Consider the following 19,448-nt stretch of genomic DNA (forward strand, 5'->3'; position numbering starts at 1 on the left):
CAGTCTGATGGGCAACTCAGAAATGAATTGGCTGTTTACTGCTTCCCTAATCATGCAATGTCTATTTTCACATGAAGGATCAGAATCTCTCGTTTCCTCATAAATGAGACTTTTGCTTTTGAGGAATAGTCCCTTGCTTATCCTAGATTGTCAGCAATAAGCCAAGAAAAAAACGGAGGAGGTGCAGGGTTTTGAGACTATTTTTCATTTCATTTTTCTTAATGCAGCTGTTGATACTACCAGCATTTGAATCTGCAGTTTAACATGGGCATTTTTAAAAGCTGCTTGTGGGAGGGAGAGTAGAAAACCTTAGCCAGTATTTTTTTTTCTTTTTTTTTTTTTCTTTTTTTTTTTCTTTTTTTTTCTGAAAAGCAGGCAAGTATCTGCTTTATTCCCCAATTTCCTTTTCCCGGTCTGATCCTAGGATCCATTACAATGGAGTCCACTTTCGTTGCCCATCTGCACTGCAGCATCCACAATAGCTCTTGTACAGGGTATCAGATATGTGCCTTTCAGTGCTGGGTTCAGATTGCAGTCGAAGTGCCGACTTTGAACCAGTGTACAAAAAATAAAATAAAATAAAATAAATCCCAGGTGTTTAGAGGAGAGGAGGAGCTCTGTGAACTGGGAGAGCCAGCCAGCTCCGGAGCACGGACTAGGGAGAGGCCTGGGTCACATTTCTAGTAATGCCTTTTCTTTTTATTTTGTTTCTCGAGGTGGGGTGGGATTTCCTAAAAAAAAAAAAATATAAAAAAAGAAAAAGCCATTCCTGAAGTTGGGGAGGGGGCGTGGAGGGAAGAAATCTGATCATTCCTCAGTGCTACCTGTTTCTGTCCTGTGTGGCTGTTCAGCTGTAGACAGCAGGAGAATAAAGTACACTGAGACAGTAGTGGAAACAAACCTTGTGTCTGTCCTGTTTGTTTTGGGGCTTTTTTGTTGGGGGTTTTTTGGTTTTGTTTCAGGGAACCAGTTCTCAAAAGCAATTGCAGCGGCACAGGCTTTACGTGAGCGATGTAGCAGTGAGCAGGAGCTGGTCTGTGCCCTGTGCCCCCCCCGTGCTGTTGTCACTTAATCCTGTTAACTGCTGGCTGTAGAGGGAGGGCCAAATACCTATTTTATACACTTTTTTTTTTTTTTTTTGAAGAGCTGGTTTCACTGCTTGGCAGATTTAATTAATAGAGTAAATCCTTGATTATTTTATTTTTTTCTTCCTCTGAGTGCCATTTCAGTACTAGAATCAAAATGCACTTGTCTCAGCAGAGCCTGCCTCAGCTGGCAGCCCGGGCTGGGCATCGCTTGCCGGAGACGTGGGGCTGCTTGGGAGGGCTGCGAAGGTGTTGTCGCAAGCGGTAGCTCTGCTCTGGCACTTCGTGTCTTGTCCTTCCCTTCTAAACTAATCTCTCAGTGCAGGTGGGGGAAAAGCTTAATCTCTATAAGTTGCCCGTTCGTGCAGTCCTGAAATTTTAGCTCCGAACCAAGTTCCTTTATTAACTTAATTTTGTCAATTTGTCAGTCGTACCTAGCGAAGGAACCGGCGCTTCTGTGCTCGTCTGCCTTCTTGATAGCAAAGACTTTAACCCGCCGTGACATGCCAGCGCCGTCACCGCATCACCTCCCTGCCGGCTGCTCCCACTCGGTAATAACAATGGGAAAGGACCCAATTACTAACAAATCGGTAGGACTGATTTATTTACCTTCTAAATAATAATTAAAAAAAAAAAAAAAGCCGCTTTATTTTTGTTTTCCTTACTTTTTTTTTTTTTTTTTTTTTTTTTTTGCTGCTTCATTTTCCCAGAGCCCGCCGCGTCTCCTCCTGCCAGCATTCTTCCCCCGCCGCGGTGGCTCGGAGAGACTGTGTGGGTGTGCGCTCAATGAGTGACGATCGCCCGTTTCCTCTTTGGGGGAGCCGGAGGTGACAGCAGTGTGTCATCAGCCATATGTGCCACTCCGGCACCCGAGGATAGCAGGGCCGTGCAGAACTATTTCTGGGAGCAGGAGCTCGGTCTCTTCTCCCGACGCTGGATTTTATTGTTTAGCATCTTTCTGGCGATGGGTGGCTCGAGGTGAGCGGGCTGATGTGTCGAGCTCCCCGGGGACGGCTGCGTCCCTATAGCGAGAGGAGAAAAACCCAATTTCCCTGCAGTCTTGTGGGGGGGAAAAACCAACCAGCAACTTGATTTTCTAGCCTCAGAGGTGATACCGTGGCCCCGGTGCCCTCCTGCAAAGGGCTGCTGTAGCTCGCAGTCGCTGTCTGGCACCGCCGGCACTTGCTGAATGCAGCAGTTTCCCACCCGTGGGGGTGGCACGATGGCAGTGCAGGGGGACAGGGCGGTCAGCGTGACCCTTGAGCTGGTGTCACTGCTCTGGAATGAAACTTTCCAGCTAAGGAGACCTTAATTTTATAGCGCTTTTTTTTTTTTTTTTTTTTTGAACCCTGTTGTTGAGGTGCTGGCTGCGAGCGGAGTGGGTGGTTTTGCACGCTGCAGTCCGTGTGTCAGCTACTGGGGAGCGCTGGAGGAAACCACGTTTTCCTGCGATGGGGAGCATCCCCCCTGCGAAACCCAGGCACTGCGTGGCTACAACGGCATCGCTCGTGTACCCTCACCCGGCAGGCACACGGAGCTTTCCTGCCACAACCAAAATACCGGGGAGCCTAGATGAGAGACATCCAGCCTCCCTGCCGCGAGCGCCCAGGAGCTGGATGTGCCGCGGGTGCTGAGCCAGGATCAGCACGATCATGGAAAGGTTGTTCAGGTCAGGGACGGGCTCCGGCACGGGGACTTTTGCAGGGCTTTATGCTCTCTAGTCACGGGATGCAGCTTTCCCCCGCTTATACTCCCCTGTATCCTCCTCCACTTGCTCCCGTGGCCAGGACAGGGGATCAGGCGGTAGCAGGGTTGTGCGAGGACTCGCAGCCTTTCACACGCGTCCTGCCAGGCTGATATTGAGCCTACGGCGAGAAACGGCACGGACGCGGAGTTCCACTGCTGCAGCTCTCCGGTGCCGGCTAACGCGATGGTTTGCTATGTCCGTGCGTGCAGCTGCCTCTGTGTTTTAGCAAAGTCGCTCCGTGCTCGGAGCCGTGGCTTTTGGGGAGCCCGGAGTGTGCCGTGCCAGTCCCAGCATTCGCCGGGTGCCGATGCGAGCACCGGGCTGGGAACGTTACTGCAGCCTTTGCACAGGGGTGAGCACCTCGGTGAGGGTGCTCAGGGTATGGAGCGGGTGCTCAGACACCCCCGGGGAGCCCGAGGATGCCTCCAGCCCACCCAGGGATGCCTCGCGTGGGTAGGAGACGAGCCGAGTGCTGGCTTTTTGAACACGTGGGGCTCTTTCAAGCCAGCGCTGTTCCACAGCGGGGCCAGATAAGCCAAGTGGGAAACGGTCGGAGGTTTTCCACCCTTCGTGGCCGCGTGGCAGGACAAGGAGGTTCTCGCCGTAAAGTTGTCTCTGTGCCGCTCTAGCCCCTCTGCTCGCAATAGCACTTCCACAACCGTGTCTGCGGCTGCTGGTGGGAATGGAGTTTTGTGTTCCTTGTGTTAGATCCTGTTTGTGAGCAGGAACCGCTGGATGAATTCGCCGCTCGGCCTGGTGGCGGTGGGAGCTGATGGGGTGGAAGGGAATGCCTCAGCCAGCTGCAGGCCAATGCTGCTGGGCATCACTGGGGGGGGATTTTAAGTGTCCCCTGCCAAAAGGCAGCCAGGCTAATTTTTTTCATTGGTAATAACCGAGGAGCCCAACACTGCCTCCACTACAGGTGCGATAAATAATTTTGCTCAGGCTAGTGAAGCCTTTGATTGAAGGATCTGACAGGCTCCTTTGTTCCTTCTGAAGGTGGTTAATGGGGGTAACAAGTGAGAGACCATCACTGAGGATGATGAAGGTGATGTTTTGGGGTTCGACTGATGTTTCTGTCACAGCTCAGGCCTTGTGCGAACCCAGGGAATTTGCAGCCTCCGAGTAACACGGGCTGTTCATGCAGGCTGGGGCTCAGGAGAGATTGCTCTTCCCCTGCCTGCCTTCCCCTGCTCTCCATCATTCCCTGCCGTGGGCACTGTGGAAGCGCACTGATTAGCCGAGACCTCGAGCGTACCCAAAATGCATTAGAGTTAAATAATTCAGTTAGGGAGTTAAGATGGGGATCTGGAAGAGAAGCAGGCATGAGAGATGCTTGGAAATGCAGGGAGAGGCAGCCCGCAGCCGCAGGGCGAAAGCACGGCCGGGCAGCAGGGAAGGGAGCACGAGGGACCGTCCTTGGCAGGCAGCGGAGGCACGCGTCGTATTGAGGGGGGATGGAGAAACGTGGTTTTGAGCAGAATTTTGAAGTAGCTGAGAAGCTGGCGGAGCTCCTGGGCAGGGAGGAGGGTGCTGGTGTTTGCCGCGAGCAAAGCCAAGCGATGAAAAGGCAAAGTCTGATGGCGTGGGGTGAGTGCCCGCATCCCTGCCCGCATCCCTGCCCACCGGTGCCGTTACAGTGCGGGCAGGTGCCTTTGGCTTCAGGCTCGACTGCCCGGGGCAGCCGGCGAGCAGGACCACTGCAGAACAAATGACTTGTGATCGCTTTGCCTGGTGAGTTCGTGCACGGACGCTGCTGGGAAGTAGGGATTTTACCTGGTTTTGCAATAATTACTGTGAAAGCTGGCTGTAAACGCGGCTTTAGAGCTCTTCCTGTCACTCTGGGCGTTGCGTCTCTCAACCACCGCACCCCAAATGTCTGGGGGTGCTGCAAGCCTGCCCTTGCCATCGGGACCTTCGCTCGGCAGGGTGAGGCCGATCTCCAGCAGCTCCCAGAGGCAGCAGCGAGGGCGGATGAGGGACCTTCCCTGACACTGCTCTCGGCTTAAAACTTTGCAGAAACTATTGGGAGGAGGGGAAAAGGCCACAGAGGGGGGATGCATTGCGGTCCTCTCACCTCCCGCCACCAGCATCCCTGCTGCGCCGGGGCGGCTGCTGGGGAAACCACAGGGGAAGAGCTGCAGCCTCGGGAAGAGCAGAGCATCCCACAGGACGGTCGGGCTGGATCCGCCTTTGCCCATAACCGCAGTCCCAGACGGTGCGTTGGCTGTGGGGGTGCAATGAGGACCCCAAATCCCAGGGTCTGGCTTACGTGGGTGACGATTGCAGGAGCTTGGATCGCTCGTCCTGCCTCCAAAGTCTCCCTCTGCCTTCCTCCTCCCTGCAGCTGACCCTGCCACAGCTCCCGGGATGGCTGCAAGGCTTGTCCTTAATGCACACTGAACTTGTGCCCCGTCCCCTGCGTGCAGCCCCTCTGGGGGGGGCCTCGGGGGGGCCATTGGGCCGTGTCCCTCCACCCGCTGCTCCCCGCTGGGCTGCGCATCCCTGGCCCGACGCCTGCCTCCATCGCAGGCACGCAGGGTTGCGGCCGTGCTGTTTTCTTTGCGTCAAAATTAACTTCGAACCTGATGGAAAACCTTAATTTGCACTTCAAAGTGCTTTGCAGCAATCTGCCAGCGTGAGCAAAGCCGGAGCTGGCACTCGGGATTTTTTCCGGGGCCCTGTTTGCGGCAGAGCCTGGCCCCACGGCTCCTGCCTGCCCCTGCCTGCCCCTGCCTGCACCCCTTTAATTCCCGCAGGGTCACCGGTGCTCTCCTGCCTTTCAGCCCAGCCCTGCGACCCCCGAGAACTGTTTTTCTTCTCCAGGCCACGCACCAAAGGCAACACGCCGATTCCCCGGCAGAAATTCAGATGGAAACGGTCGCGCTTTACTCGCCGAAGCCTCGGAGCAGCCCGGTGCCCGCCTGCCGTCGGCCTCCCAAAACCTCCTGGGCCTTCACGTCGTGTTTTCGGCTCCACAACCCCCAGCGCAGCCCCCGGCTCCTGCTCCGGCCGTGGGAACCGGCATCTCGGCATCCCATGAGCGGTACCCACCGATGCCAACCTGGGCTGGGCGAGGGTCCGGCTGTGCCGCCGCTCCGCACGCTGAATCACCGCCGCATCCCAGGCTCCATCCAAGTGATGATACAGCTGCGCTAAACATAGTGCTGGGAAGCAGGGGGGGGGTTTCTAGGATGGGGGCCCCCATGGGAGCTCCCTTTGGGTCTCCGAGGGGGGGGGGACAGGGGCTGGCTGAAGCCAAGCGCCGTCTTTGCCTGGTTTTGCACCGACACCTTTTCCCCCCACCCGGCACGAGCTCTCGCGTGATGGAGGCAGATGGCCGGGGCGCAGGATCGCGCCGTGCTCATGTCTCCCAGCTCGCCTCTGCTGCCGGTGCCTGGGCAGGAGCGAAGACCCCCCCCCCTTCCTTGCCCCCCCCCTCCCCGGTCACCATCCCTGGGGCTCCGCTTCCCCCCTGGATCCTCCGGTGGGGTGGGATGAGGCCTTGGCAGGGATGCTCGCGCCGTCAGGTTCATCCGGCGCCGTGGGTCTGTCCGGCCACGTCTTGGGGTCTGTGGGTGCCAGGCTGGCAGCGAGCCCCCCACCCCGGGGGGGGCCGCAGGGGTCTGTGCCCCCGGAGCACAGAACTCACCAGCGGAGCCCCCGGCAGCAGCGGCGCCGGCGAAAGGAGAGCAGCTATTAATAACCCTGCGCAGCAAAGGGGAAAAAAAATGTAATTCCATAATGGAAGCAGCTCCGAGAGAACAATTCAGGGAATAAAATGTTCTGGGGGGGGGGGGGGGGGGAAGGCGAGCCCAGCCCCCACGGCTTATGGCTGCAGCTCAGCTCTGCCATCGCGCCCCCCCCCCCCCCCCCGCGGGGGGCTGCCCGGGAAGGGAGAAGCCCCCCGGGGTCAGCCCTGCTGGTGGAGGGGGGGGGGGGTCCGGTCCCGTTTGCCCCCCCCCGGCCCCGGGGTAAGGCGGGGGGGGGGGGCTACAGGGGGCCGGGGGTCCAAGCGTGTGTGTGTCTGTGTGTCCGTCCGTGTGTGTGTGTTTCCCCCCCCCCCCCCCGGGACCCGCCGGGCCCCGGTAAGGGGGGGGGGGGGGGGGGGGGGCCAAGCCCCGGGGGCGGCACCGGCGCGTGGCGGGGGGAGGGGCTGGCGGCCGCCCGGTGCCCACGTGGTTTCGCGGTGTCTCCGGAGCGGAAGAAACGGCGGCCGGGGCCGGGGCTGCGGCGGGGGCGGCCGGGACCGACACCGACACCGACACCGACACCGACACCGACACCGACACCGGCACCGGCACCGGCACCGGCCGGGGCGGGGAAGGAGCCGCATCCCGGCGGGCACCGCCGCATCGCATCGCCTCGCCGGTGAGTGCGGGGCCTGGGCCGGGGCCGGTGAAGAAGAAGAGGAGGAGGAGGAGGAGGAGGAGGAGGAGGAGGAGGGGGGGGGGGTGGAACCGGGCCGCCCCCGCCCTACCCGGGCCTGCCTCCTCCCGCCCCATCGCCTCCCGTTTCCCCACTCCCCCCCCGCCGCCACCCGCACCCGCGGCTCCATCCCCGGTTCCGCCCCGGACCCCTCCTGCTCCTCCGACACCCCCCCCCGGGGTGTTGCGGCACCGGGCCGGGCCGGGGACGCTCGGGGTGGGTTTACCGGAGACACCGGGGCTGCAGCAGGCCGGGCTCACAACCCCCCCCCCCCCCCCGAAATCCCCCCAAACCGGTGCCCGCGACCCCCCCACCCCGGGCTCAGCCACCTCCCCCGGGCCCCGCTCCCGGGGTCGGGGGGCACGCTCGCTCCCGACCCCCTTTGCACCCCGGTTTGCACCGCGACCACGGCATCGCACTCCCTGTCCCCCCCCCCCAGCAGCAGGGAAAGCACCCAGGGAGGTTTCAGCAATGAGGAGGGGGCTTGTCCCAGTCGCAGGACCCCCCCCCCCAGGCTCTGGGGGGGGGGGGCTGCACTGGGCTGCACTGGAGCTCAGTCCTACTAAGTGCATCCTCCCAGATGCGCCCCCCCCGAGTAGGGTTGTGTTGGGGGGCCAGGCAGCTGCACGGTGCCTCCCCCCCCCCCCCCCCCGCAAAATGCCACCTGGGTGCCGGCATCCCGGTGGCACCCGCTGCCCGGTACGGCCGTTCCCATCTCCATCCCCGCTGCTGCGGCGGGGCGGTGAGCTGCCGCTTGCCGGCCGAGCCTTCCCGCGACGTCCCGGTGCTGGGGAGCTGCAGCCCCGTTTTTGTTCTCTTTAAAGGCATTTGTAGGCCTCGAGGAGGGGCTGACCGCTGGGAACGTGGAGGGAGCGTAGCCGGTACGGTGCCGTGGAGACCTCCGCCGTTGCCCCTGGAGCCTAATGATAGCGCCGCCATCTCCCGCTGACCCTCTCGTGGCTGATCCCCTGAGCGCCTGCCCACCGCGGCTCCCTGCCTGCGCTGCCGACGCCTGAGACACGCGTGCCTGCGCCGCAGCCCTGCCCAGCCCGCGCCGACTCGCCCCGCGCCCGGGGCCCGCTGCAAGGCAGGTGTCACAGTATGCTAAAGATGGGGAAACTGAGGCACGGTTTGGGGAGCGGCAGGGCCGGGTCGGGGGACTCTGGGCCAGGCTGCGGGTGCAGAGCCGGTGCCAGGCCCTGCGTGTCAGGGAGGGAGAGGGTCCCATCCCTGCTCAGCACTGGGGGGTCCCCCTCCACCCCCAGGTAGGGGTCTGGGCACCCACCGGCCCCACGACTCCTGGAGTCTTGCATTGAGGGGGTCACCAGGGGTTTGGGGAATCTCATCTTGGCTTATGGGGGTGCCTCGGTTTCCCCAGGGGCGATGATGATGATGACGGTGCCCCCCCTGCTCGAGCAGAGGTGTGTCCCCTCCATCGCTGCCCTGGGGGGGGGACGTTTAACGCCCTCACGGGAGGGGACAGAGGAGGGGTTGTGGTGCTGGGGGGGTTGTCTGCATTTGATGCTCCTCGTCCCAGCAGAGGCTGCGACAACCCACCACTGCCAGACCCCGCCGCGCTGGGGCTGTGGGAGCAGCCGGGGGGGGGGGTCTGCGCCCCGGGGCAGAGCGGGACTGGGGGTACCGGTGGGCCGGGCTGGCCCCAGGCTCCAGCAGCGGTTTCGGGGGGCCGGGCTGTCCCCCTTCCGTCACCCTGCAGAAATCGCCTCCCGCTCCCGGCTTTGTGCTATGAATTATTTGTGCGGCGGCGGTTCCCGGGTGTCTGCCCGAACCGGCGAGGCCGCGTGCGGCCGGCGGCCACCCCGGTGCCCGTGGGGTCCCCGGCCGGGACGAGGGGACAGTGCCAAAGCACCGCGTGTGCGTGCCGGGGCTCAGCACCGCAGTCCCTGCCTCCTCACCGGCTTGAGGCGTGTTTTCCCCACCGGGCCGGCTGTGCCAAATAGCCGGGGAGCCGTGGCAGAGCCACCGGCGGCAGCGGCTTTTGGGAGCCTCGACCGCTCAAAATCCTCATACCGGGGACAAATCCCGCAGCACCGGGCGGTGCGGCAGAGCGGGCCGGGCAGGATGAGGCCGGGTTGGGGACCGCGCCGTGAGAGGCAGGTGGCTCCCCGGGGGGTGAGCGGCAGCACCGGTATATAGGGCACGGCGCGGGCTGCGTGCCGCCGCGGAGGCGTGGGAGGGTGGGAAGCAGCTCGCGTGCGGGGCGGGAGGCAGCGGCACCGGCCGCTATTTCTGGCGCTCGCTCCCCGGGGGGACACGGGGAAAGTCACCGCGTCCCCCCCGGGGATGCTCTGCCAGGGATGCTCTCTGCCGTCCTGGCTGCCGCCCTTATCCCGGGCGGTGACGGCTATGGCTGCGGGGGGGCTGCCGGGACCCCTGTTTCCCCCCCACCTTTACCCGGCGGGGGCAAAGGCGATTGCCTGGCCGGTGTCCCCCCACCACCCCGGGGGACGCCGCGGGGTTGGAGCTGCTGCCGGTGGCGGCTCCCGGGATTGTCCGTCCTCCATCGCCCTTTGCCGTTGGGACATGACAAGCTCCTGCAGACCCCGCTCTGTCCCCAGGACTTGGCCGGGCTCGGGGGGGGGGCTAATCCATACCTCCCCCTGTCCCAGGCCGGATCCTGCACCCAGCGTCCCCGCAGCCCAGCCTGCTCCGGGGGCTTCGGGGTGCCCCTGGCCGGGTTCATCCCTGCCACGGGGTCACTGGTGTCTGTCTGTCTGTCCCCGTCTCCATCCCAGGCAGGACATGGACTCCATGTTCGAGGACGACATCAGTATCCTGACGCAGGAGGCGCTGGGGCCGGACGAGGACTGGCTCGACAGCCCCAACACCGACCTCTCGGGCGAGATGTGCTCGGCCTCCCACTTTGCCCTCATCACCGCCTACGACGACATCAAGAACCGGCTGACGGGGTTGGAGAGGGAGAACTCCACGCTCAAGCGCCGGCTCAAGATGTACGAGGTCAAGGTGAGGAGCTTAGGGGGGACCGGGATTGGGGGGGGGGGTGGTGTCACTGGGCCGGGGGGTCCCCGCTGACACCTCTGCCCCGCGGCCGCAGTACCCGCTGATCGGCGAATTCGGGGAAGAGCACATCTTCTCCCTCTACGAGGCCAAGGAGACGTCGCTGCTCAAGAGCGAGAAGGCGTCGCTGCAGCAGCAGCTCAACCAGTTCCAGCACGAGGTGAGCGGGGCCGGTGGGGCCGGGGGACGCGGGGGGTCCCCGAGCCGCCCACCCACCCCTGCCTGCCTCCCCGGCAGCTGCAGAAAAGCAAAGAGCGGGAAGAGCAGCTGGAGGAGATGATCCAGGCCTACGAGAAGCTGTGCGTGGAGAAAGCTGACCTGGAGACCGAGCTGGGCGAGATGGTGGGTGCCAGCGGGGACCGGTGCCTGGGGACGTCGGGGACCCCTTCCCCGCTCTGTGACGGCAGCCGAGCGGATCGTTTCTCCATCCCGTGGGGCTGAGGACTCGGTGGGGATGCAGGGCTGGGGGGGCTGTGGCTGCTCGCTCCCCGTTACGATCATGTCGGGGGTTGTAGCGATGCACGTGGCTCGGCTTTATCCCTGTCTCTTCCCATTCCCGCCCTGCCAAGGGATGCTCCCAGCTCTGTCGCAGCGCGTGTCCCTGTCCTGGCGCCGTGTTCCCGGCATTGACCGGGCATCCCGGGCATCCCCGGCTTCCCTCACCCCGTCTGGCACGATGCTCTGCCAGCCTGGGGTGCCACCCCCCCCGCCGTGCCACCCTCTTCTGGGCTGCCCACGTGCCGGGGACAGATCCCATCACCCTGCCATGACGGCTACCGGCAACGTGGGGACCCCGAGTGCCGGGTCTGCCTGCCGGGGCGGGGGGGGGGGGGGCGGCAGGATGAACCCCACGGAGGCGATGCGGGGCTCAGCCCTCTCCCCCGGCAGCGGGCGCTGGTGGAGACGCACCTGAGCCGCATCCGGAGCCTGGAGCAGCAGCTACGGCAGCGCGACGCCGGCACCTTCCCCGGGCTGGGTGCCCCGTTGCCGGGCCAGGACGTGCCTTTCCTCGCCCTGCACCCCAACCCTGGCTTGACCCACGGTGAGCTGCCCCCCCTTTCCCACCCCATGGGACCCCCCCCGCTCCCCCAACTCCGGCGGGGTAGCCCGGGCACCGTGCCGGGGGCTGAGCCGTGCTTTGCCCGCAGTGCTGGAACGTGCCGGGGGCTGGCAGAGCCGGGGGCTGGAGGCGACGGGGCGGCTGGAGGCCGAGTTGGAGGCGGCGCGGCAGGAGACCCAGCGTGCCCAGCACCGCGAGGAGCATCTCAAGGCCGAGTGCGAGCGGCTGCAGGCGGAGCTGAAGCACCTGCAGGATACCCGGGAGCAGGTACGGGGCAGGATCCGGCCGTGCGGGACCCCCGCGTCGCCGGTGGGTGGGGGTCTGGGTGCTGATGGGATGTCTGCTCTCCCCAGGACCAGTCGGAGCGGGACATGGCCTGGGTGAAGAAGGTGGGCGACGACCAGTAAGTGCCGGGGTGGACTGGGGCGAGGGCTGGGTTGCGGCGGGGGGGGTCCCCACCCTGGCAGGGAGGGATGGGGGCACGCGGGACTCTCTGCGGGGGCTTCACGTCCAGGGTGTCTTTGGGGGACGGAATGTCCCTTTGGGCAGGGTCCTTGGGGGGGCTTCCCCCCATTGAAGTGCTGCAGGGCAGGTGGGATCCTGCACCCCAAAAGCACCCACTGCACCCCAGGACTTTGAACTGGGCTCCAGGCGTGGGGCGGCCACAAGTCCGGTGTCCGGCACCGTACAGTCTGCGCGGTGCCGGCTCGGTGAGTGTGCCGCTGCCTCCAGAGGGCACTGATGGCTTATGGCTGCCGCACAGCACCCGGCAATCACCGCACAGCACCGAGCCGTGCCACGCAGCCGTGCCAGCCTGCGGGACACCGGGCTGTGGCACGTCCAGGCTGCTCAGAACCACTGGCTGCCCCTCGTCCGACTCTGCCAGAGTATTCCTTTTTTTGTAATGGTGTAACTGGGTGCAGAGCCATCGCCGTGCCGGTGCTGGCAGACCCTCCTCCGGCCCTCGCGCCTCTTCCCGGTCTCCCCCTCGCTACGGCCGTGAGCTCCGGGGGCTCCGTCAGGGCACCCCCCGCACCGCCTGGTGCTGGGACGGTGACCGAGCAGCTCGGATTTGGGGGTTTGGGACAAGACACCCCCAAATCTGGGGAGGGTTGATAGGAGCTGGGGGAGACGGCGTGGCTGTGCCAGGGCAAGGGCTGCTTCCCATGGCCGGACCCCCAACCCTCCCCGGGGCCGACCCTGGCATCGGGGTGGGCAAAGCAGCTCCGGGCTGGTGCTGAGACTTTTTCCCTAAAAGCAGCCGCCCGTAACCTGTTTAATTAGGCAACGGCCTCGTTACCCCGCTATCCTCACCCGTTCAGCCTTGTTACCCCGCTATCCTCACCCGTTCAGCCTCACGCATGCGGGGCTGCCGGGATGCGGCAGCGGGACTTCACACCCGTGTCCCCCCCCCCCACCGTGTGTCCCCCCCCCATACTGTGATGCCGGGCAGGACACGCCGGGCTGGCATAGCGGCTCCTCCGGGCACGTCGGGCTGTGCCGGGCGGTGATGCGCCGGGGCCGGCAGCCCGTGCCAAGCTGTGGACAGATAAAAGTTGACGCGTGGGGACTGGCCCAGCACGGGGCTGGGAAGGTGCCGGGGTGTTGGGGGGGGGGGGGGGGGTCCCCCTCCTTTTTTCCTGAGGTGTTGGATGTTTTTGCCGCTTCTTGTCTCCCCGGCGTAAATCAGTGCGCGGGGCTTGGGGGGGGCCGGCCGCATCCACGCTGGCATCCCTGGGGGCTGCGACCGGGTGGCTGCTGCCCCGTCTCTGCCACGCATCCCGGGGGGGGTCCCTCGATAACCCTCCCCACGCTTTCCCCCCACTAATTCACTTTATTTTTCACAAAGCTCAGCCCCACTGTGGCCGGGTTCCCCTTCTCCCTGTCCCCCTGGCCGCAATATCCAGCCCCCACCAGAAAATAAAACTCCAAATATATGTATTAACATCGCCCCAAACCACCTTGTTTTGAAGCCTGACTTCCCCAAGTCAAGGTGGGGAAACTGAGGCACGCCTGGCTCCTCGCCCCTCACCCCCAGACTTGGGGGCATCTTACCCCCCTTCCCAGGCACAGTCTTTCCCTCCCCGGTCTTTTCTTGTAAATTCTGCTCTTTTTTTGTAACCTGCTCCTCTCCGCCACTTTTTTGGTGTGAAAGGTGCCTTATCGGCGCTTTCCATCTCCGGGTGACTTTTCTGGCTGGCTTTTGCCGAATTAGTCAGCATGCCGCTGTGGCGTGAGCGGCGCGGGGGTCCCTCTGGCCCCCTCTTTTTCTTTTTTTTTTCTGTTTCTTTTCTTAGTTTTGTCCTTTTTTTCTTTTTTTTCTGTCATTTCTGAGGTCAAGGCCATTCCTACTTGCGCTTCCTCGGGAAGGGGCCGGGGAAAAGCTGGGAGCCAAATCATGGGAAAAGCCCTTGGGGGGGAGCAGGGTGGGGGGTGCCGGGGGCCGGAGGGTGCTGGAAAGCTGCAGGGCTGGGGGCTGCTTTGCAGGATCCGTCCCCAGGACACCCCCGCCGACATGCGGGGGTGACGCAGTGCCAAAAGCCGGGGGTGCTGGGTGCAGGCGGGTCGGAGCACACCCCCCCCCCCCCCCCGCCAGCCCCGTGCCCTCTCGCTGCCTTGCCGCTGCCACCGTTTTGGTGGGATTTTGTGGGTTTTAATGAATCTCGCACCCACGGGTGCCCGTGCCGGAGCTGCCGCCGTGCTCGCCGCCTCCCTTGCCAACGATGCTTCGATGCTGCGCTGGGACGTCCCCGTCCCTTCCTCCCATCCCCGGCTCCCCCGACCCTGCGGCGAAGGGGGGGGCCGAGCGGCTGCTGGGGTTGTACCCGGCCCCCCCACCCCAGCCCACGCTCCCCCCCAAGCCCGGCGGCGATGGCAGCTACGCCTGCGGTTCCTGCTTTTATTTCGGTCTTCGCCGGCTTCTTGTTTACCAGGTGTGACTTGCTCAAGGTCACCCCTTCCTCCCCACCGCCCCCCCCCCTCCGTCCCCCCCACCCAGGGGGGGTCTGCGCCCTGACCAGCACCCGCACACCGTGGACTAACTTTTGCCACCGAGGGTGGGGGTCAAGCCCCAGTCCCGGTGGTACGAAAATGCCATCGTGTGCGTGTCCCCCCCCCCGGGTTCCTGGGGACCACGGGGTGCCCGGGGAGCGGGGGGGGGGGCAGCCCTGCGGTGGGGTGGGAGGGATGTGATGTGGTTGGCATATCTCGGGGGGGGGGTGATGGGTATCATTTAGTGTGCCCTAGCCCCACCACCAACTGGGTCTGGTGCCCCCCTCCGGGTGCTTTTGGGGGGGGTCATTGCACCCCAGCCCCCCCCCCCCGCCATGTGTCCCCAGCCCCTCCCTGTGGTGGTCCTGGCTGGGGGTCTCAGCTGTGCTTGGCAGCCCGCTGTCCCCCCCCTCCCTGGCCACGGCATCTCTGGCCGGGGACGAAGAAGGGACACGATGTCGCTCGTCCTGCCAGGACCACGGGGGACCCACGCGGTCCCGCAGGATCCGGCCGCTCCCGCCGGAGCAGCGATGCTCTGCGGTGCTGGGGGCAGCCGGGCAGGCGTGGGCGGTTGGGTTTTCGGCGGCTGTTTTGTTCTCACGGCTTATCTGCTGTTGCGTATCAAAACCCCACAGTTTGCCCTGAAAAAGAACTTTTTCTGGGGGTGAGGGGGGCACCAAGACCCCCCCCCCTCCCTCTCCCCAGCACCAAATCTCCCAAAAAGCCTCGCAGACCCTCTGGCTGCAGGAGGGACCCATGGGGCAGGTCCCTGCCCTCCCTCCTCTGCAGGCAGGGGTCCTGGCAGGGTGCCCTGGGTGGGGGCTGGGGGGGCTGCTCGTCCCCGTCCCCCCCCCCCACCCTAGCACCGCTCACTCCTCCGCCCCGGTGCTGCGGTTTTGGCGCTTCCTCACTGCGCCTCAGCGTGACTTTGGGGGGGGGGGCTGCGGTGACCCCCCCCACGGGAGTGGCTGAAATTCAGCAGTGGGACTGGGGGAGCTGGGACCCCCCCACTTTGGGGAGAGGCCGCAGACTCTGTGCCAGCATCCCGGGCTCAGAGCTGGGTGCCCACGATGGGTCACGGAGGGGAAACTGAGGCAGGAGAGGTAGGAGCCAGCAGGGCTGCAAGCGTGAGGGGGGGTCTCGGGGGCAGCCGTGTCCGGGGACGTCCCCAGGTGCTCGTGTCCTCGGTGCCACTGTGGCAGGGCCATGGGGACTCTGGGGACGTGACATGGGGACCCAGCTGGGGAAACGTCTTTTTCTTTATCACTTTCTTTTCTTTTTCTCTCTACTTTTTCTTCTCTTTTCTTCTTTTTTCTTTTCTTTTTTCTTTTCTTTTTTCCTCCTTCTTTCTTTTTTCCTTCTTTTTTCCTTTTCCTCCTTCTTTCTTTTTTCCTTCTTTTTTCCTTTTCCTTCTTTCTTTTTTCCTTCTTTTTTCCCTTTCCTTCTTTTTTCCCTTTCCTTCTTTTTTCCTTTTCCCTCTTTCTTTTTTCCTTCTTTTTTCCTTTTCCTTCTTCTTTCTTTTTTCCTTCTTTTTTCCTTTTCCTTCTTTTTTCCTTTTCCTTCTTCCTTCTTTTTTCCTTCTTTTCTTTTTTCTCCCCCCCCATGAGCTGACAGGAGGGCGGGCAGGGGCAGACCTGTCAGCTGCTGTTATGAGCGGCATCTCCCGGGTCCCCGGGGTGTCACAACGGCTCAGTTGAACTCTCCACGCGCGGCGCGGGAGGACGCGCTGAGCCCCCAGCCCCGCGGGGCCCTTGGGAGACGGCTTCTCCCTTCGCATCACCGCAGAGAATATGGGTTTGAAAAGTGACACCGAAGTTGGGGAAGAATTGATGACTTTGTCAGGGCGTCCAAGAGCTGGGGGGGGGGAGTGTGGCACCCACCTCCCTCCCGCTCCCGACTGCTCCCGCTGCGCGGGGCGGCCGCAGGTACGATGCCAGGCGGTGCGCGGCCACAACTTTTCCCTTTTGAGTTAAGCACCTGAATTTGGGTTAGTTTTGGGTGCGCCCCACAGCACCGCATGGCAGGGGGGGCCCCCCCTGGCCGGGGGACCGGGAATGTTTCGCCCTCGGTGACACTTCGTCCCTGCCGCAGGGTGAACCTGGCGCTGGCCTACACGGAGCTGACGGAGGAGCTGTGCCGCCTGAGGAACCTCAGCTCCCTGCAGAGCCAGATCCTCCGCGCCCTGCTGCAGGAGAAGAGCCTCAACGGTGGTAAGGGGGGGGCCGGGGCGAGGGCTGAAACCCATGGCTGGATGGGGCTGGGATGCAAAAAAATGGGGAGACCACGCTGGCTGTCTTCATCCTCCGGCTGGTGCTGAGCTCCTGCGTGTGTCCGTCCCGGGGAGCATCCCTCCCCAGGAGCATCCATCCTGGGGAACATCCATCCTGGGGAACATCCATCCTGGGGAGCATCCCTCCCCAGGAGCATCCCTCCTGGCAGGGGTCCCCACGGCCGCATCCCCGCATCCATCTGGGATGCACATGGGCGATGAGGGATATTTTCCATGCCGCCGAGCTGACGGGGGGTATTTTCTGTGCTCCCCCCCGGCCCCGTTTTGCTTTGCAGGCCAACGCCACTCCCCGCTGTCCCAGTGCCATTCCCCAGCCCAGCAGCGTCGCTCGCCCGCCCCGCAGTGCCCCTCGCCCGCTCCGCCGGGGCGTTCGCCAGCACCCCAGTGCCAGTCGCCAGCGCTGCAACGGCGTTCGCCGGGACCCCCCAGCCAGTCGCCGGCCCAGCAGCGCCGCTCGCCAGCCCCCGGCCCCTGCCAGTCCCCTGCCCAGCAGCGCCGGTCCCCGGTCCCCCCCTCCAGCCAGTCGCCCGCCCAGCAGCGCCGGTCCCCAGCCCCACCGCCCTGCCCGTCCCCGGCCTCGGCGTCACCGCACCGGCTGCCCGGCGAGAGGATGGAGCTGGGTTACGCCAAACCCTCCAGCCGCCACATCAAAGCCGGCTTCCAGGGTCGTCGCAGCTACTCGGAGGTGAGCAACGTGGCCCTGTACCAGCAGAGCCGCTCGCTCTGGCTCCAGCCCGAAGCCTCGACGCTTCCCAAGCACCGGCCCTACGGCGAGGTGTACCTGGGGGGCACGGGGTCCCCCCTGAGCGCCCGCGAGCCCTTCGAGGAGCACGTGCGCTTCGAGAAGCAATCGTCGGATGAAGAGGAGTGGGCCCTGCCCAGTCCCCCCAGCCCCGAGGCGGGGGCTATCCGCTGCGCCTCCTTCTGCGCCGGCTTCCCCGTCCCCGACGCCGACGCCGTGCACCGGACGGCCGCTGCCTACGCCCGGGCAGAGCACGCTCAGTCCTGGCCCTCGATCAACGTAAGCGGGACCCCACCGGGGATGTGTTGCGGTGGGTTGGGAATGGGGGGGAAGAAGCAAGGGAACCCCCCCCTCCGCCACCACCGCCGTGCAGGCAGGGCGGTCGCCCCGCGGCGTGCCTCGGTTTCCCCATTTCTGACCGGCTGCGCGGCATCCGAGTTTGCACCCAGAGGCGGGAGGGTAGCGGGGAGGAGGAGGAGGAGCCGGGGGGGGGGGTCCGTGGCCCCCAGGAGAAGCCGGTGGTGGGCTCAACACCGCCCTGTGCCCCCGCAGCTGCTGCTGGAGACGGTGGACTCGGAGGTGCGGAGCTGCCCGCTGTGCCAGCTGGCTTTCCCCATCGGCTACCCGGACGATGCCCTGGTGAAGCACATCGACTCGCACCTGGAGAACAGCAAGATCTGAGCCTTCCCCCGCCTCCCCGATCTTTGGATGCTGCATGAAAACACACCAGGAGCGACACGGCTCCCGAAATACCTCCAAGTCTTCAGTAGCTACAAAAAGACTGAGCCCCCCCACCCCACCCCGGAGCCCCCCGGCCCCCCATAAGTGGGCTCCTCTGCTCCCGCCTCGCCACGTCCCTGCATCCGCGCCGGGTTCGGATGCTCGAATGGGGGCACCGGGATAACGCCATCCCGGGTGGCGGCTGGAGGGGACCCGTCTGCACCCTTGGGTGTCACCTGCACCCTTGGGTGTCGCTGCTTGATCTCAGGGAGGATTCGAGGGGCCGGGTCCTGGATCTGGCCCCCAGGAAGCAGGTGAAGGGAAGGGGCTGCCCCTTCCCCGGCTCCTTGGGTCAGAGTTGGGTTTTGGGGGATTGGGGGGGGGGCAGCTGCTTATTCTCGGTCCCCTTCACCTCATCCCACCGGTTCAAGCATCTTTCCACTCTTTTACATTAAAAGCATCACCCCCCCCCCCCAATTTCTACCCCCTCCCCACAAAGATGCTGCTGAGAAATGAACCCCGAGGTGCAGCATGGACCCCCCCCACCATTGCACTGAGCTCCACAACCTGGGGGCTCTCCCCAACCCTGGCCCCCCCCGGCATAGGGACAGCGCAGCCCCCCAGCAGCCCCCCGCCACCGGGTCCCCCCCGCTTTAGCCTGGGGCTGCAGGTGGCTGCTCACCCCAAGCCCCCCCCAACCCATCACCCCCATCCCCCTCACGTTCAATCTACCTCAAAGCTGCTGGCACAGGGGGGGGTCCACAGCGCCGTTCCCCTCCCCGCCGAGCCACTCCGCGCTGCATGTCCCCCCCCGTGCCACGGCGCGAACCCCCGCCACCCACCCCCAAAGGCTCGGCCGGGTGCGGCCCCCCCCCCCCCCCCCCCCCCCCCCACTGCACCGGGACCTCTGGGTGGAGGGACCCGCGCTCTCTGCAACGCCACCGACTCCAATAAAATCCTTCCAGTGCCCAAAACACTAAGGGGGAGGGGGGGGGCGAAGCTGTTTCTTCTTTTTGGGTGCCTGTGGAGCGAGGGGGGGCCCAGGCTGCGGGTGGGGGACGAGCCTGGCGTTGGTGCATCCAGCCCCGGCAAAGCCAACTCGTGTCGCCAGGGCTCAGCGGGGCAGCGGTGGGGGTGACGGGGTTCGGGGTGCCTGTTGTGGGTAACCTGGACCCGTGACCCCGTTCCCGGCATGGTGACAAGTTTCGGGTTTACTGGCCTGGCAGGCGACAAGAAATGGGACAATCAAAAGCAAAACAAAAACCATCGCCAGCCCCGGGGGTGACGACAGGGGCACGGCCGAACCTCGGCCCCACGGTGCCGACACCGGCGCGCGGCCGAATCGG

General features: G+C 64.2%; 2 protein-coding genes across 5 annotated transcripts in view; one reads left to right on the top strand and one right to left on the bottom strand.

The window, feature by feature from the left end:
* The window catches only part of LOC115344588, an 11,618-nt gene extending 3,410 nt beyond the window's left edge, over positions 1-8,208 (bottom strand). The window contains exons 1-4 of one of the 3 annotated variants that reach the window (XM_030022143.1): positions 8,114-8,208; positions 6,485-6,540; positions 6,284-6,404; positions 5,887-5,999 (exon numbers count right to left, since the gene is read on the bottom strand). In XM_030022143.1, coding sequence (XP_029878003.1) covers positions 5,887-5,999; positions 6,284-6,404; positions 6,485-6,540; positions 8,114-8,199 — 376 coding nt within the window. In that variant the 5' untranslated portion in view covers positions 8,200-8,208. Of the gene's footprint in view, positions 1-4,044; positions 6,000-6,283; positions 6,541-8,113 lie in introns of those variants that run through there. The other 2 variants (XM_030022142.1, XM_030022140.1) reach the window with 2 other exon arrangements.
* TBKBP1 (TBK1 binding protein 1) lies at positions 6,991-19,065 on the top strand. 2 transcript variants are annotated; one of them, XM_030022139.2, is made up of 11 exons: positions 6,991-7,203; positions 8,085-8,351; positions 10,021-10,245; positions 10,337-10,459; positions 10,543-10,641; positions 11,188-11,341; positions 11,448-11,626; positions 11,713-11,762; positions 16,442-16,560; positions 16,916-17,661; positions 17,935-19,065. In XM_030022139.2, exons 3-11 carry the CDS (start codon positions 10,024-10,026, stop codon positions 18,061-18,063), a joined length of 1,821 nt encoding a protein of 606 aa, XP_029877999.1. In that variant the 5' UTR covers positions 6,991-7,203; positions 8,085-8,351; positions 10,021-10,023; the 3' UTR covers positions 18,064-19,065. The 2 variants fall into 2 exon arrangements, with proteins under 2 accessions (XP_029877999.1, XP_029877998.1); XM_030022138.2 differs by having other exon boundaries at positions 6,993-7,203; positions 10,537-10,641.
* The last annotated feature ends 383 nt before the right edge of the window (positions 19,066-19,448 follow it).

Source organism: Aquila chrysaetos, chromosome 8 (assembly GCF_900496995.4).
Source record: "Aquila chrysaetos chrysaetos chromosome 8, bAquChr1.4, whole genome shotgun sequence".
Classification (NCBI taxonomy): Eukaryota; Metazoa; Chordata; class Aves; order Accipitriformes; family Accipitridae; genus Aquila; species Aquila chrysaetos.